The following is a 12969-nucleotide window of genomic DNA, read 5'->3' as shown; positions in this document are numbered from 1 at the left end:
TCTTTCCTATATAGTGTGAACATATATACCCAGTGGTTCTTTGGGCTGTGATTCCTGTGTGCTTGTAAATTTAAAAAAAAAAAAAAAAAAAAAAAAAAAAAAAAAAAAAACACACAAAAGAGAAGGTCCAGCTTATCAGCAATCCTAAATTGCCTTTAGGATTTCATAGTAGGTGTTGTTTATGGAGTGACTTTTGGATGTTATATCAGAGCTTGCCTGGCATTTGGCTTATTTTAGAGTTTGTGTCTAGTTTTAAATATACCAGACTGCAGCTATTAAAATAATGTCTAGAGCCCCATAAAAATCCCTTCTTTTGTTTCCAGAATACGCATCTAGCAAGAATATGTCCTTTTAGGACTAGATACATCTATTTGCACAAGAAGCTGTTACCCAGCTAGCCTGTAATGTTCAATCTTACTTTGCTTTGACAATCAATCTGTGTAAGAAAAAAATCAGACACCCTTTGAAGATAAACAAGTCCTTATGTACTGAACTTATGAACTGAACTGATTGCAAAGACATTGTTAGTGTTTATACTGTTTGCCTAAATGAAAATATTTTCCCTCTTTCCAGGTTGTCATGCCCCCTTAATTCTGCTGTTGTCCTGGCATCGTATGCAGTACAGTGTAAGTAATGATCTTTCTTTTGTTAATAAATGTATTTGACCAACCACCTTCTCTGCTGTTCTGCAGTGAAAACTAAGGGAAGATTTCTTTCCTTATCTGCTGGTGTGGAATGTCGAAAATGCTACAGGTGATGTTTTGTGGCATTTGTAGAGGACGGGAAAGTTACTAATGACAACCTTCAGATATTATACGTAGAAAAAGTGTACTTATTGTGTCTGTCAAAAAAACACAAATAAACAACAACAATGGTGTTCTTACATTTGTGCGCTTGTAGAATGTGTACTGCTGACAAAAAAAAAAAAGTGCATTTTCATTGCCATTGGAAACAAAATGAAGCTTAGTGTTTGTTACAGTAACTACAGGAAGGCATTCCAGGGAAATAAGAGATCATCTAGAGAACAGTTAAGGGGAAGGTAAATTGATTACTATGATTAAGAAACTCAAATGTTCTTAGGTAATGTTTTCTCAGGAAATACTGATTTGTTAGATATGTAAAAACTGGCAGTTTGCAATGTGTTAAGGTGACTCTGCTTTCAATAATTTACATCCTTGTCATCTGCCTGCTGCTAGCAAAAAGAAGTTCTAAGGGTAATATTAGAAGAATAAAAATATTTTATTTTTGCATTTAAAAAAAAAAGATTGTGGAGCAAGCATAATAGAACAGTTGTATAATTACTTTGACATTAGCAATGTCCACAGAAATGATTATAGGAAGGCATGAAACTGAAAAATTAAAATTCAGTTTTCAAAGGAGAAAGTGTAGAGTGGCAAGCTGTGGGTCTCTCTGAAAATCCCAAGTGACTGTGAACAATCCACTTTTATGGTCATTGCGTTTTTCATCCTTCTATTAAATGGACCTTTAACCATATTCAAGATTAATAAGAACAGTTGAAACCAGAACATGTTTTCCATGGTAGGCTAGTGTCCTAGTTTTGTTGCAAAAGAGAATGCATACGTACTCCTGTGTCTTTGGAACACGGTAGGGCACTGAAACACTGAAACAGTCAAGGATGCTAAGTGCAGCATTGGCAATGTGGTTGTGCTAAAGCAAGAAGATGAGAAGGTACACTGAAGAGTGCATATACTTTTGTTCATCCTGAACTTGTGATTGATTTTCAAAATGAGTTATGTCACGGGTAGCGTACCCCAACTGCCAAAGTAATTCCTGTTTCCCTTTGGTTTTATGAGAGCTCCCTTTTCAGTGCTTTTAATAGCTAATGATGCAGTTAGTTTTATGAAAGCAGAATGACAGAAGATCAGTAAAGGTTGTGGAAGCGTACTAGCGTATTTTAATATCTAGTGATACTTTTTAAGGAGAGTTTAAGGTTTTTGGTAGGAGGTATCTGCTTGTTAAAAATCAATTTTCCACAGTTGCCATGGGTGGTTTTACCTGAGCTGTTTCCTGTTAATGCAGCTTCTTGGTGTTTTTCAGGCTGCTGTTTCCTTTAACTTCCATTGTATGCAGAGGGAGAGCTCACAGCTCTTTGATAACTTTATGCTTATTTAAAAAAGGTGGAGCAGTTGTCACTAGGGGGAGGGTTGAAATTGATGTCTTTCACTATGCATGAATGAAGCCTGATGTTTGATATTTCTGCTCTTGTATTTAACTATATTTAACTATAATCTTTACATATGGCAGTTCTGTGGTTAACCTTCACAGGCTTCTTTTGAGTTTTGCAAGCAGATACTTGGTGGTGATGGCTGCTGTGCTGTTAGGATGCTCGTTATCTCGGTTGCTCATTGAAGGGATGTTTGGGTCTAGTACTACTGTTCTAAAATAAAAGAAAACCCTGTTGTGGTAATCTTTACCTTCACGACACACCCTGTGTTGTTTGATGGTGCTAATTTACAGGGGAATACAAATGTGTGTGAATAGTGTGTCCAGTTAAATAGCATGTGATTCAACTTGATTACCAATTCAGTTCAGACATTTGTAAGTATAAGTTTGTTTCATATGCATTTATGAATATTAAACTATCAGCGAGTTTTGAAATCCTTTTTTAAGGAGAGCTTACTAAGGTGCATTTCAAATAACTTCAAAATTTCTGAGACTGAAGCATGCTCCTCTATTAAAATAACAATTTAATGGGAGATTGTACCCCTTGTTTTCTACCACTGTAAAGTGGGAATGTTGTACAGTCAAATTAAATAATGGATGTGTATCGTGTCACTTTTTATTTTATGTCATGTAGCTGATTTAGCCAAACTTACTTTCTGTTCCTGCCTGTAGTAAGTTCCCATTTCCAAGACACTATCTATATGTGCCTAACTACAAGTATGCAAGAGGTCCCATGGATTTGGTTGAAGTTTTTGCTCGCTTGTGTGTTAGTCATTTGCTAGTCTGGGACTTGAATCTAAAACACAGCTGCAAAGCCAACATGAAATGCTATGAATACTACTAAGCTTTCTTTTTCCTGAACATCAGTTGTTCAGTGATTCATTGTGACTGTCTTTTTTTTCTTTTTCTTCTTTTAAGCAGTATTTGTCTTATCTCCTGTGATATGGTTCCCTTCTCAGCTGTGCTTGGAGGTCTGTAGCACACTGCTCTCTTTCTTCCTGAATTTACTCGGGAAGGGGTTGATGGGTTGCTTGAGATTTAAGTGGACTTCAACCTCTTTGAAGAAAAAGAAGGCAGGCAAGGGTGAGGATTTTAGGAAAGCTGAGCTTAGCATGCAGGTTCCTCAGGAGATAAGAGATTCTTACAGTTCGGAGAACTCCAGCAAGCGTTGGCCAAAGGTTGAGATCCTGTCAACCTCAGAAGAGGAGGCAGGCCGGAAAATTTAGGGGAACATCAGTTCATGAAAACAACAGAATATCTACAGTGAGAGTTGCACCATGTAGTTTCCCCATCCACTTTCCTCTTGCTTAATTCTTCTAACTTAGCTTCATTTCATCCTCTTCTTTTTTATAGAAAATCCATCAAAACCTTTGGCTTCCTTTGCAGAGACCTTCCTCTTTGCAGCTAGCATTTTTTTTTATTATTATTATTTTTTGTACCTTTGTGCTTGGTTCTTGCCCTTTTTTTTTTTTTTAAGGGAAATTGTGTTCTGAAGGACGTTGTGTAAGCTGATGGATTTGTTCAAAGGTCAGTCAAGGTTCCTGCTACTCCAGGGTACCTGTAGCCCTTTTGCTTTGGAACCAAAATCAGATTTGATAAATATAGAGAACTTTGACTTGAATTTCCAGTGTTTGAAGTTATTTACCAGATGTTTGTGTGGCCTATCCATTCTTCTGAAGCCTGCAGCAATGCTGTTTAATCATAGGAGACATTTATCATGTCCTACAGTGCTTGTCATCAGCAGTACCAGCGTGTTATCTGTGGTGGTGATGAAACCCCGAATACTAGAATCCTGCTTGGAGAGATGAATTGAAATACCTGCCCGTTTTCTTCCACATGGTTCTCTGTGGTCTAGATTGCTGGTTCAGGGCTTGCTGGCAGCTTTCATACAACAGCAGCTTTCTTGCTGTTCTGGATTGTTCTTCCTTAATTATGCTTTACAGTTGTGATAAGCAATACAGAGGACACTTCAGAAGATAATTACTTCACGTGTTGTTTGTCTGAGGTTCTTCCACTATGCTGCAAATAATTGTTTGAATCTGTAACACTTTAAAACATTGAAGCACAGTGCTGTAATCTCTGGAGTGGAGAATCCTAGACTGGGATACTGGCTAATACTGTGTGGCTGAAGGAGCTGACTTCTTATAGTGCCTTGTAGACCAGCTGCTATTTCATCTGTATTTTTAAGATAGATGAACCTTTTAATAAGTACTTCTGTGTAACATAATTAAAAAGGGGAATAGAACAGTTACCAAGGATCAAGGTCCATGTGGTGCGTTACTACGCCCACGATAATGAGTTGTAGTGAATTGTGAGGCACAACATGTGACTGATCAGTGGAGTTTTAAGGCGTTATTAGTTCCACAAATCCTCCTAGTGTTTTGGGAGTACTGATAATTATTCCTTTTCATAAGTATTTTATCCTAACCTTTGCCCCTACCCCCAAAGTTTTTCAAGAGAAATACTCCTTGTACTTTGGATATGCTTTGCTCTTCTCAACACTTTCTGATTGTGATTGGATGGTTTCTGAAGTACATTTGTATTTAAGATTTAGAAATAACAACTCACTAGAACTCATTTTCAGCTTTATTCTTACTTCCCGTGTTTTTCAACTTTTGTCTGAGTTTTCAGCATCTGATTTTTTTTTTTTTTTTGAAATAAAATGCATTACGATGTGTTTGACTCGTTTTTCTTTCTGGAGTGTTACTGGATAACTTTGAGACCACCGTTGTGTATGTATAGTTGCCATTTATTTCTACAAATGTTTCATTACTTTTTTTAATACCTAATTTCTCTTTCCATCTCACCACAAAGTGACCAGTTTCCATAAGTGTATTCAGCAACAATTTACAGTCGTCATCAGCAAAACAAGTTGGTTTTATCCATGTGTTAGCTAGCTCTTCTTGCCCAGTGGGGAATTTGTGCTTGCTTACTTAGTGGTTCTCTGAGTTAAGAGTTCATATTCTTATCCTTATTTAGTTACAGGTTGCTTTTGTTGAAACAGTTTTGATTCTCTTAACATCCACTTAAGATTTTTTGGTCATTTTTGTCGTCTTTTTCTGATAACTGTTTTCAACGTGGTATCTTTAACTTCTGCATCTACATGGATTTTTAACCATTTCAATGCTCCTTTTAATTATTATTTTTAATAAGTGTTTCCATTCTTACGTTGGTTCTTCAAAACTGAACTCTGGTATAGCGGATTTTATTCCAGATTCCAGAACCATTTCCATAACTAGTAGTTACTACTTCTCAACAGTAGCTAGCAAAGTCTAAACTGCTTGAACTGTGGAGATGAGGATGCATCTTTTCTTTCTGTACCTCAGTGTCCTCATGAAGATAAATTTGTCATCAGCCTTCAATATTATGTTTCACTCTCGTTTCATCACATTATTGCCATCCTTATATGGAGACCAGTCATGTGGCCCTAACTATATTTTAATCCTGCATTGCAATTTTATTACCTGAGGATTTTTACTCCTTGGTAAAAAGTTAACTAATTTAACTTTTGACTTAAACTTCCTTTCATGCCACTCCTTCAACATCACGAGCAACTGCGTTTCCTATATAACTCATATTCTAAACTTGTCCCATTATTTGGTTATTTTCGGTTCCACTGGGAACTCGATCTGCTTATGTAATTATCCTCTTTTAAAACCAGGCAATTCAGTTCACTTTATTCGTGTAACCTAAAATATTCAACCCTGCAAAAAGTTACAACTCAGTGCAGAACTACTTGATCATTTTCAGATATACTTCTCAGGTCTTCGGAAAATTGATACTAAACCTATTTTCAGGGACTAGCTTCTATAGGCATTCCTTTGGACTGAAATGTTTGTATTATCTGTGACTGATTCTACATCATGCTTAGTAAATGAAGCATTCATACATCAGCTTCTTGTATCCATAGTTATTTGGAGTGCCCATATGCATAAACAGGTTTTGGTGCTATTACTTTGTCCACAAATGTTTTTGTTATTGTTAATAAGGAAACTTTCTGGAATCGGACCGACTTGTCTTTTGCACCTGTAAGGATATCAGATAAATGGGGACCATTTTCTATTCCCTATATAAGTTATACAAAGCTAACAGCTTTTATTTTCTACTACTGTGCTTTGTGGGGCTGCCTGACATCTTTGTGTAAATAAAGAACAGGGCCAAACTGAATTCACTGTTTTGGTGGTGGTAGCGTTCAACAACAAGTTAACTTCTAAAACCAGAAACAAGCAAATAGTTATCTTGGTCATGGAGCAGAAGGCTTGCATGTCAAAAATAACTTCATAAAAGTAGAACCAAAGAAAGATTCAGCTTGGAAGAGGATTCTTCAAAATCAGACGAGGTTGCTCAGGTTGCCTTTCCGGTTCAGTTTTGACTCTCCAGCGCTCACACTTCTCTTGCCTGTCATCATTTCTGTATCTGAGTCTCACCAAAATGTGTACAGCCCCTCTCACCTCCCACCCAGCCACGCTTGAAGTAGCCCTTTTCTTTGATGTTTTCCTGCACGAAAGAAGTCTTTTTGCTGCCACGAGGCAAAAATATATACCTTCGCACATTGTTCTGAGAAAATTCTTTGTAAAAAGTCTGAAAAAAACATGACTTCTTTAGGCTGCACTAGGATACCCGATTCATATCCAGTGTCAACATGTTTGAGCTCAAGACTTATTGTTTATCAAGCATTCATAAACTGATATTGTATCGAGAGCTTACACAAGTGGTACTTCACCAGATCAATGTGGGACTTCACCCAAGGAAAATTATTGCATGGTACTTCACTGTCCTTTTACTGAGAGCTATAGAAGAAATGACTCTAAATTGAATACCAACTTCTAAATGAATGGTTCCATCATGTTACCTTCTTTAAAACTTTTTATATTAAATTATACAACTCTAAAATACAAGAAACTGATATTAAAGTAACTGATTTTTTTAATTCCTCCTTGGTTCAATTTTCTTTAATTTTACCTGGTTATGATGAATTAAAGAGCAATGGATGATTAGAATGGGGAAATGTTTGGAGGAAAAAAAGAAGTTACTTTTATCCTCACTGAATCAGTTTTATCTGCTGCTGCTGGCCTGTGTGATCAGAGCAGAAGCTATGTGTCAGGAGAAACTGATCAGAAAGGTCTTTACTAACAACCTCCCACCCCCTGTCTTCTGGAGAAATCCATTAAAGAGCTAGAAACCTTATGGATTTTTCTTCCTACTGAGGTCTTGATATGCCCTAACGTTTTTTTTCCTATCTGGATAACTAAAATCCTGCACAAGAACATTACTGTTCCAAGATGTCTACTAATCAGCATTTATAGTTTCTCTTCAACTGTGACAGTTGGCTGGGGAGCTGGAGAAGCAAGTAGTACTCTGACCTGCTCCCCTTGTTGCCATGACCTCAGATAGCTAGGAGGAAGAGGAAAAAAGACCAGAGCCACATCCATATTGGGAAGATGAGCAAGAAGACCCTACATCATAACCAATGAAGGAACAACAGTTGCCCTCTTTAGAGAAGGTAAAATTACAGTAAAAATATTCTTACCTAATACAAATAAATGAAGTGGACATTTGCATAGTCTAATTCCTGGCAATCTGGTCTCTTCCCATTGACAAGGATGTAATTCAAACCGACTGCATCAAAGCTCTGTCACCAGAACAACATTAAAAATGTATGTTATGTTTCACAGAAAAGATGAGTTATGTTAATGGCTAATAAAGGTAAAAAGTCTTCAGTCAACTACTGTCATCCAGAATTGTGTTTCATTTTTCCCCTGTTACTAATGTGCCTACTTTGTATGAAGTTTTCTGTTTCATAGTCATAGCCTCGTTCGTGGTAGAAACTTGGATTTCTGTTGATATGTAGGTATTCCTAAAATTATTTCAGCTTCTTGTTATACTTCTGGCTCTTCTGGCTTGTATTCTTGTTTCATTTTGTTTTCTTCTTCTGAGGTGCATTATTTGACAGCACTATTCAAATATGTGTTTTAGTTCTAATAGTAAATATTTACTCTTTTGCCAGCCATTCTGATAATTTAAAATTCAGGCTACCTTTTAAAAAAAGTCAAAGCGCTGCAGGAACATCTGTATTCAAAATATACTACTTAATGTTTATCATTCCAATTTTTATTTAAGTATTCCATGCTGACAACTAGGTGGGCAGCTGTATTAGTTTCTGACTGTATTTGCTTAGAAACTGTTTTTTATCATGGTGGTTCACTTTCCTAAGCTCTACAATTCATGCTTTTTGGATAAGCAAGTGACAAATACTTGTTATACCCTGCATTGCAGATACTCCATAGTTATTCTACCTGTAAGTTATTTCTGAAGTGCACAACTTTTTTTATTTTCTCACTAGCCTGAATCATTTAAATCAGTCTTCTATACTTTGTCTTTTCTGGGAAAATAGTGGTGATAGCATTGTTCCAAAATGTTTGTTCTTTGATTTAGTTGCAACCTTACATGCTGAAGTATTTGCAGTCCACACAAGTACTTTCTCTTGTGCTACTTTATACATCATACAAATAACTTCTGTGAAGCTTATTGCTTTGTAATAAAAACGTTATGCTCCTAAGCAAAAAAAAAAAAAATTTTTAAGTGACAGATCTTGTTGAAGACTTCTAATCTGTTATAGTCAAATAAAGATATTTCTGTGTAATTTCATTTGTCTCACTGAAGCAATTTGCTTCCCTCTAATGTTATAGTATTGGTTGTCTGTGCCAACATGGCACGTGTTGCCCGTGTAGTGTTTTTACAGGTTGTGATGCAAAACTGTGGTTATATGAGTAAGTACTGAGTTTTTCAGTGCCTGAAATTATAGTTAGAGTAAGCATATTTTGGGAAAAAAACAAAAAAAAAATTTCCATTGATGTCATAAAATTTGCTGTGTTCAATACTGCTTGTCCTTTGGGAAATAATTTGTAATTCTTGCTTTTCCCCATATGCATGCATATTTTGTCATATTTTAACAAGGAGGAGGGATTTCTTCTAAATGGTAATTAACCATGGAAACTTCGTATGTGTGTTTCTTGTTTTCTAACAGCACAACTTGGAGACTATAATGCTTCAGTACATCATTCAGGATATCTGTCCAATTACAACTTTATACCAGAGCAGAACAAAGATTTTCTTACCAAAGTAGAATCTCTACATGAGCAACACAGGTAACATTAACTTGCAATTCTCTCGTGCCCCATGAGTTGTTAAAGAAAAAAAAAAAGGTGTGGGGGGGAGTGCAAAAAGGAAGATTCAAGTTTTTAGTGGTTTTGTTTCTTATAACTTCTATTAAATAAAATACATAAAACACTTGTTTTTTAGCACATGGGTGCAAAATACATATTTTTCAGAGTGTGATGTCAATGTGTTAAAACTTTTAAATGAATTTCTAGTTATAACAAGTAGATCAGTTAGCATTACACACTGCTAATGGTAACTATCTAGAACACTGTACTAGATGTTTGAGGTTTTTTGGTGACCATTTCTGAAATGGTACAGTTTTTTTTATGCACATATGGAGGGGATATGGCGGCAGGGGGAAGACCAATACTCAAAAACTTAGTGCTTTTACTCCACTCTCCTGAGTATAATATAAAGGCTGCAATTGATTGTTCCAGTTGAAGTCTACTGCTAATTACTCTTGCTAACCCTGCTGATTTGTTCCTTGTAAGACTGCAGATTTAGAATTAGTGGTGTCGATCAGATACTTGCATGCTGCATGCGAATACCTAAGAAATTGCCGCTTACATTTGAACAAATGAAATCTGAATCTCTTAAGACTCATACTCTGTCCTTATCTTTATTGCAGCAGAGCTAGTTTCCCATCCTCCCAACTTCTCTGATTTCTTGTTTTCTGCCCTGAAATATCTCCATTTTCCTCAACCCCTAATACTCCTTTTTTTTTTTTTGCCTTCTTTCAGTACTCTGACCTCTTCCTTGTTTCTTACCACTGGTGGAGTTAGTGAGGTATAGTGAGTAGTTCTGAACTTCATGAGAGCTGCCTAGCCCAGTCCAGAGCCTGCATGCTGTTGTCAGTTATGGAGGTAAAATGGCAATAACCATTGAACTCATGCAGCAGCTGTTCCTGTTGCATAGGTACTAATCGGGACTGCTTTCTGAGCCATTCATCTGCAGGAAGACAATACCTGAGGCTTCTATTTCTTCCCAATTAATTCAGTTTCCAAAAGGCTCAGAAGTCTTTAGTGAGGAACTTGTAGACAGGAATGAATAAATCCGGTTGTCTTTAGGAAGAAGTGGACTTGGAGACCACTGAGGAAAGACTTTGAGGAGTCTTTGAGTGGGTAGGTTGAAGTCATGGCCTTAGTGCTGTCGTAGCCAAATATATGACCAATTATGTCCTCCGGAGAACACACTAGAGATTACCATTGGTCTGCATGAAGGTGTGGTTGAGTCTGTTGGAAAGTATTTTCTTTTCTGGGACCTTTCAGTGAAGCTGATGCTTTCGTTGAATGTTTTTTGGTAGATTGAAGCTATCATGATCATGAAGTCTAAGTGCTGTATTTTAAGCACTCTATTCACGTAGGTTATGGAATTAAAGTTATAAATAACAATACTTGAATAGGCTGCATTAGCAAAAATGCTTCTTTATTCACTTACAGCCTTTCTAAAAACTTTGGTTTTCAGGACTGTTTATTTCTGAGTGCAGGGAGAGGCAGACAAGTTTTGTGTATTCTAGCAGTATTTGTTACATCTTCCTTTGGCATGTATCGTGAATACTGATATTTGAGACCTTTTTTTTTCTGTTTTTTTTTGAGACAGTGCCGGTAACATATTTGACAAGAATGATTATGGTGTTCACTGGGCCTTCTAAGAAAGAAATATGAAAGGGAAAATTTTTCATCTTATGATTTGAATCATCTTATGGCTTCTCCTCATCTCACTGAGGAGAACAGTGTTTTGAAATGAAATTCTTACTGATCTGAAGTGAGTTGGTAGTATTTGCAATAGGCCATGTGTAATACCTGAAAATTATTATCCCTTATAAATTATCATCCTTAGATTGCCGGGTTGCAAAGCCAGCCCTATGAGCATCTGCTCTTTTTCATTCTTTCATATCCATCCTTTGGGAAACTTTTGTGGAGAAAAATTAAAAGGTCGTAATTGCTGAAATGCAATATAGATTTGAGAAGCCATATTGCTTCATAATTATTCTAGCTTTGCTGTATTTTCAAACCAAATTTCATATTTTACCAGATTTGAGAAGGTAGTTAGTTCTATGATCAAGTTTATGTGAGACACTTCAGCGTGCAGTAACTGTTGGGAAAGCAACTGTTTTCATATCAAACTGGTAAAGTTTCAGAAATATTTCTTCTGTGTTCATTCCTAACTCTGTAGAGTGATTTTTTTATTCTGTATGTGTTTTTTTCATTATTTGTATTTCTTAGTTTTATTCTTTACCTTAAGCACCCAGAGTTCTTAACATGTGGCTGTTATCGAAATCGGTACTGCTATCCTAGTGCTTGCTAGATTTAGCCATCAGTTTGAAGAAATGGATGCATTTGAAACTTCACACTATGCTTACATTCTACGTGATGTTTGTTAGCCTTTCAATATCAACAGCTATAAAAACTGGTAGGAGGTACCAAAATCAGTTTCCTCTTACCTGTTTATTTCACTGAGTAACTACTGCCTGCTTAAGGACCTCTGGGTTTAGCTTTCTCTTTATTAGAGTAGGAGGAGAAACAGAAAAAAAAAATCGTAGTCTGTGCTGAGGCTTTTCTTACTGGCCTTTCAAGACACAAGACTTGATTGATCTGATGTAAATGATGCATGCAAACTGAGAATTAAAACTTGCAAGCATGTCTTGTTGGTATGCATCAGACTTTCCCCACCTTTCTGAAAAGTTCTTGATCAAAATTTAAAAGATGAAAATGATATACTAATGCAAACAGCAGGTGTTCTGTATTCAGCATACTGTTGCTGAATACAACAGTAGCCATTGTGTTGGTTTTTCCCCCTCAGCCTTTTTGACGTAAGTTGACCTTGTCTCTTTTGCTTTTTTTTTCTGAAGTCAAGGTGCAGTAGTCAGTGTAGGTGTGGATCTGAGTAAGTAGTTTGTCTGCAAGCAGCTTATTTTACTTGTAGTCTTTATTATGATGTTGTGACATTTTCAAGCCACACTTCTGGCAATGGCTTTCTGGCTCAAGATCACTTCCAGTCTTTCTAATTGGTTTTATGGAGCATAATGTAATATTTCTTAGAGTGGCGGTTTCAGGGAAGATTAGTATGATGGTCTGGGATTTACGAGGATGGATAAGTAATTTGAAGTAATAGATGTCCATCTTTTGAGGTAAAGCTTCCTTTAAAAAAAAAAAAAAGGAATTACTGCTTTATATGGAATGCCTTTCTACCTCGAGTTATTGTTACATGTGTTTCTTACAGGTTGTTGGTTTAAGTTATGTGTGATTAACATAATTTTATGTCCTTAGTTTCAGAAGAATTCTTTTATCTGCAGTTAGTTGTAGCTATGATAAAAAAATCAGATACCATCTTGCTTAGATGTGTGTAGGTAATAATGAGTTGGTCTCTGTTCTGACAATTCCCTAATATTCTTCAGTGCCTGAATCATTGTTCGCTTCAAGGCCAGGATCATTGCTGGCACAGCACGATGGCGATAGGCTACAGCAGGTTCGGGACTAGTGGGCTGTTGTCGGATCAGTTCTCAACAGAGAGAGACTCTTGGCCCTACCGTTCGTTAGAAGCAACTACCTTTTTATCATACGTAGGGGGATCTTGTGTAGCTGCACTTCAGTCCTCTCAGGTGAATAATTAGTAGGCTGCATG

At 36.6% G+C, this 12969-nt stretch overlaps 1 protein-coding gene across 7 annotated transcripts in view; it reads left to right on the top strand.

The window, feature by feature from the left end:
• PTPN3 (protein tyrosine phosphatase non-receptor type 3) overlaps positions 1-12969 on the top strand; it is a 167352-nt gene that overhangs the window by 82102 nt on the left and 72281 nt on the right. For 6 of the 7 annotated variants that reach the window (XM_080583037.1, XM_080583038.1, XM_080583041.1 and 3 more), the window contains 2 exons: positions 574-626; positions 9212-9332. In XM_080583037.1, the coding sequence (XP_080439163.1) occupies positions 574-626; positions 9212-9332 (174 nt within the window). Of the gene's footprint in view, positions 1-573; positions 627-7572; positions 7688-9211; positions 9333-12969 lie in introns of those variants that run through there. The other variant, XM_080583043.1, reaches the window with a different exon arrangement.

Source organism: Anser brachyrhynchus (assembly GCF_964034855.1).
Source record: "Anser brachyrhynchus genome assembly, chromosome: 2".
Classification (NCBI taxonomy): domain Eukaryota; kingdom Metazoa; phylum Chordata; class Aves; order Anseriformes; family Anatidae; genus Anser; species Anser brachyrhynchus.
Note: the sequence above shows the minus strand (reverse complement) of the source record. Positions and strands in the feature narration are given on the sequence as shown.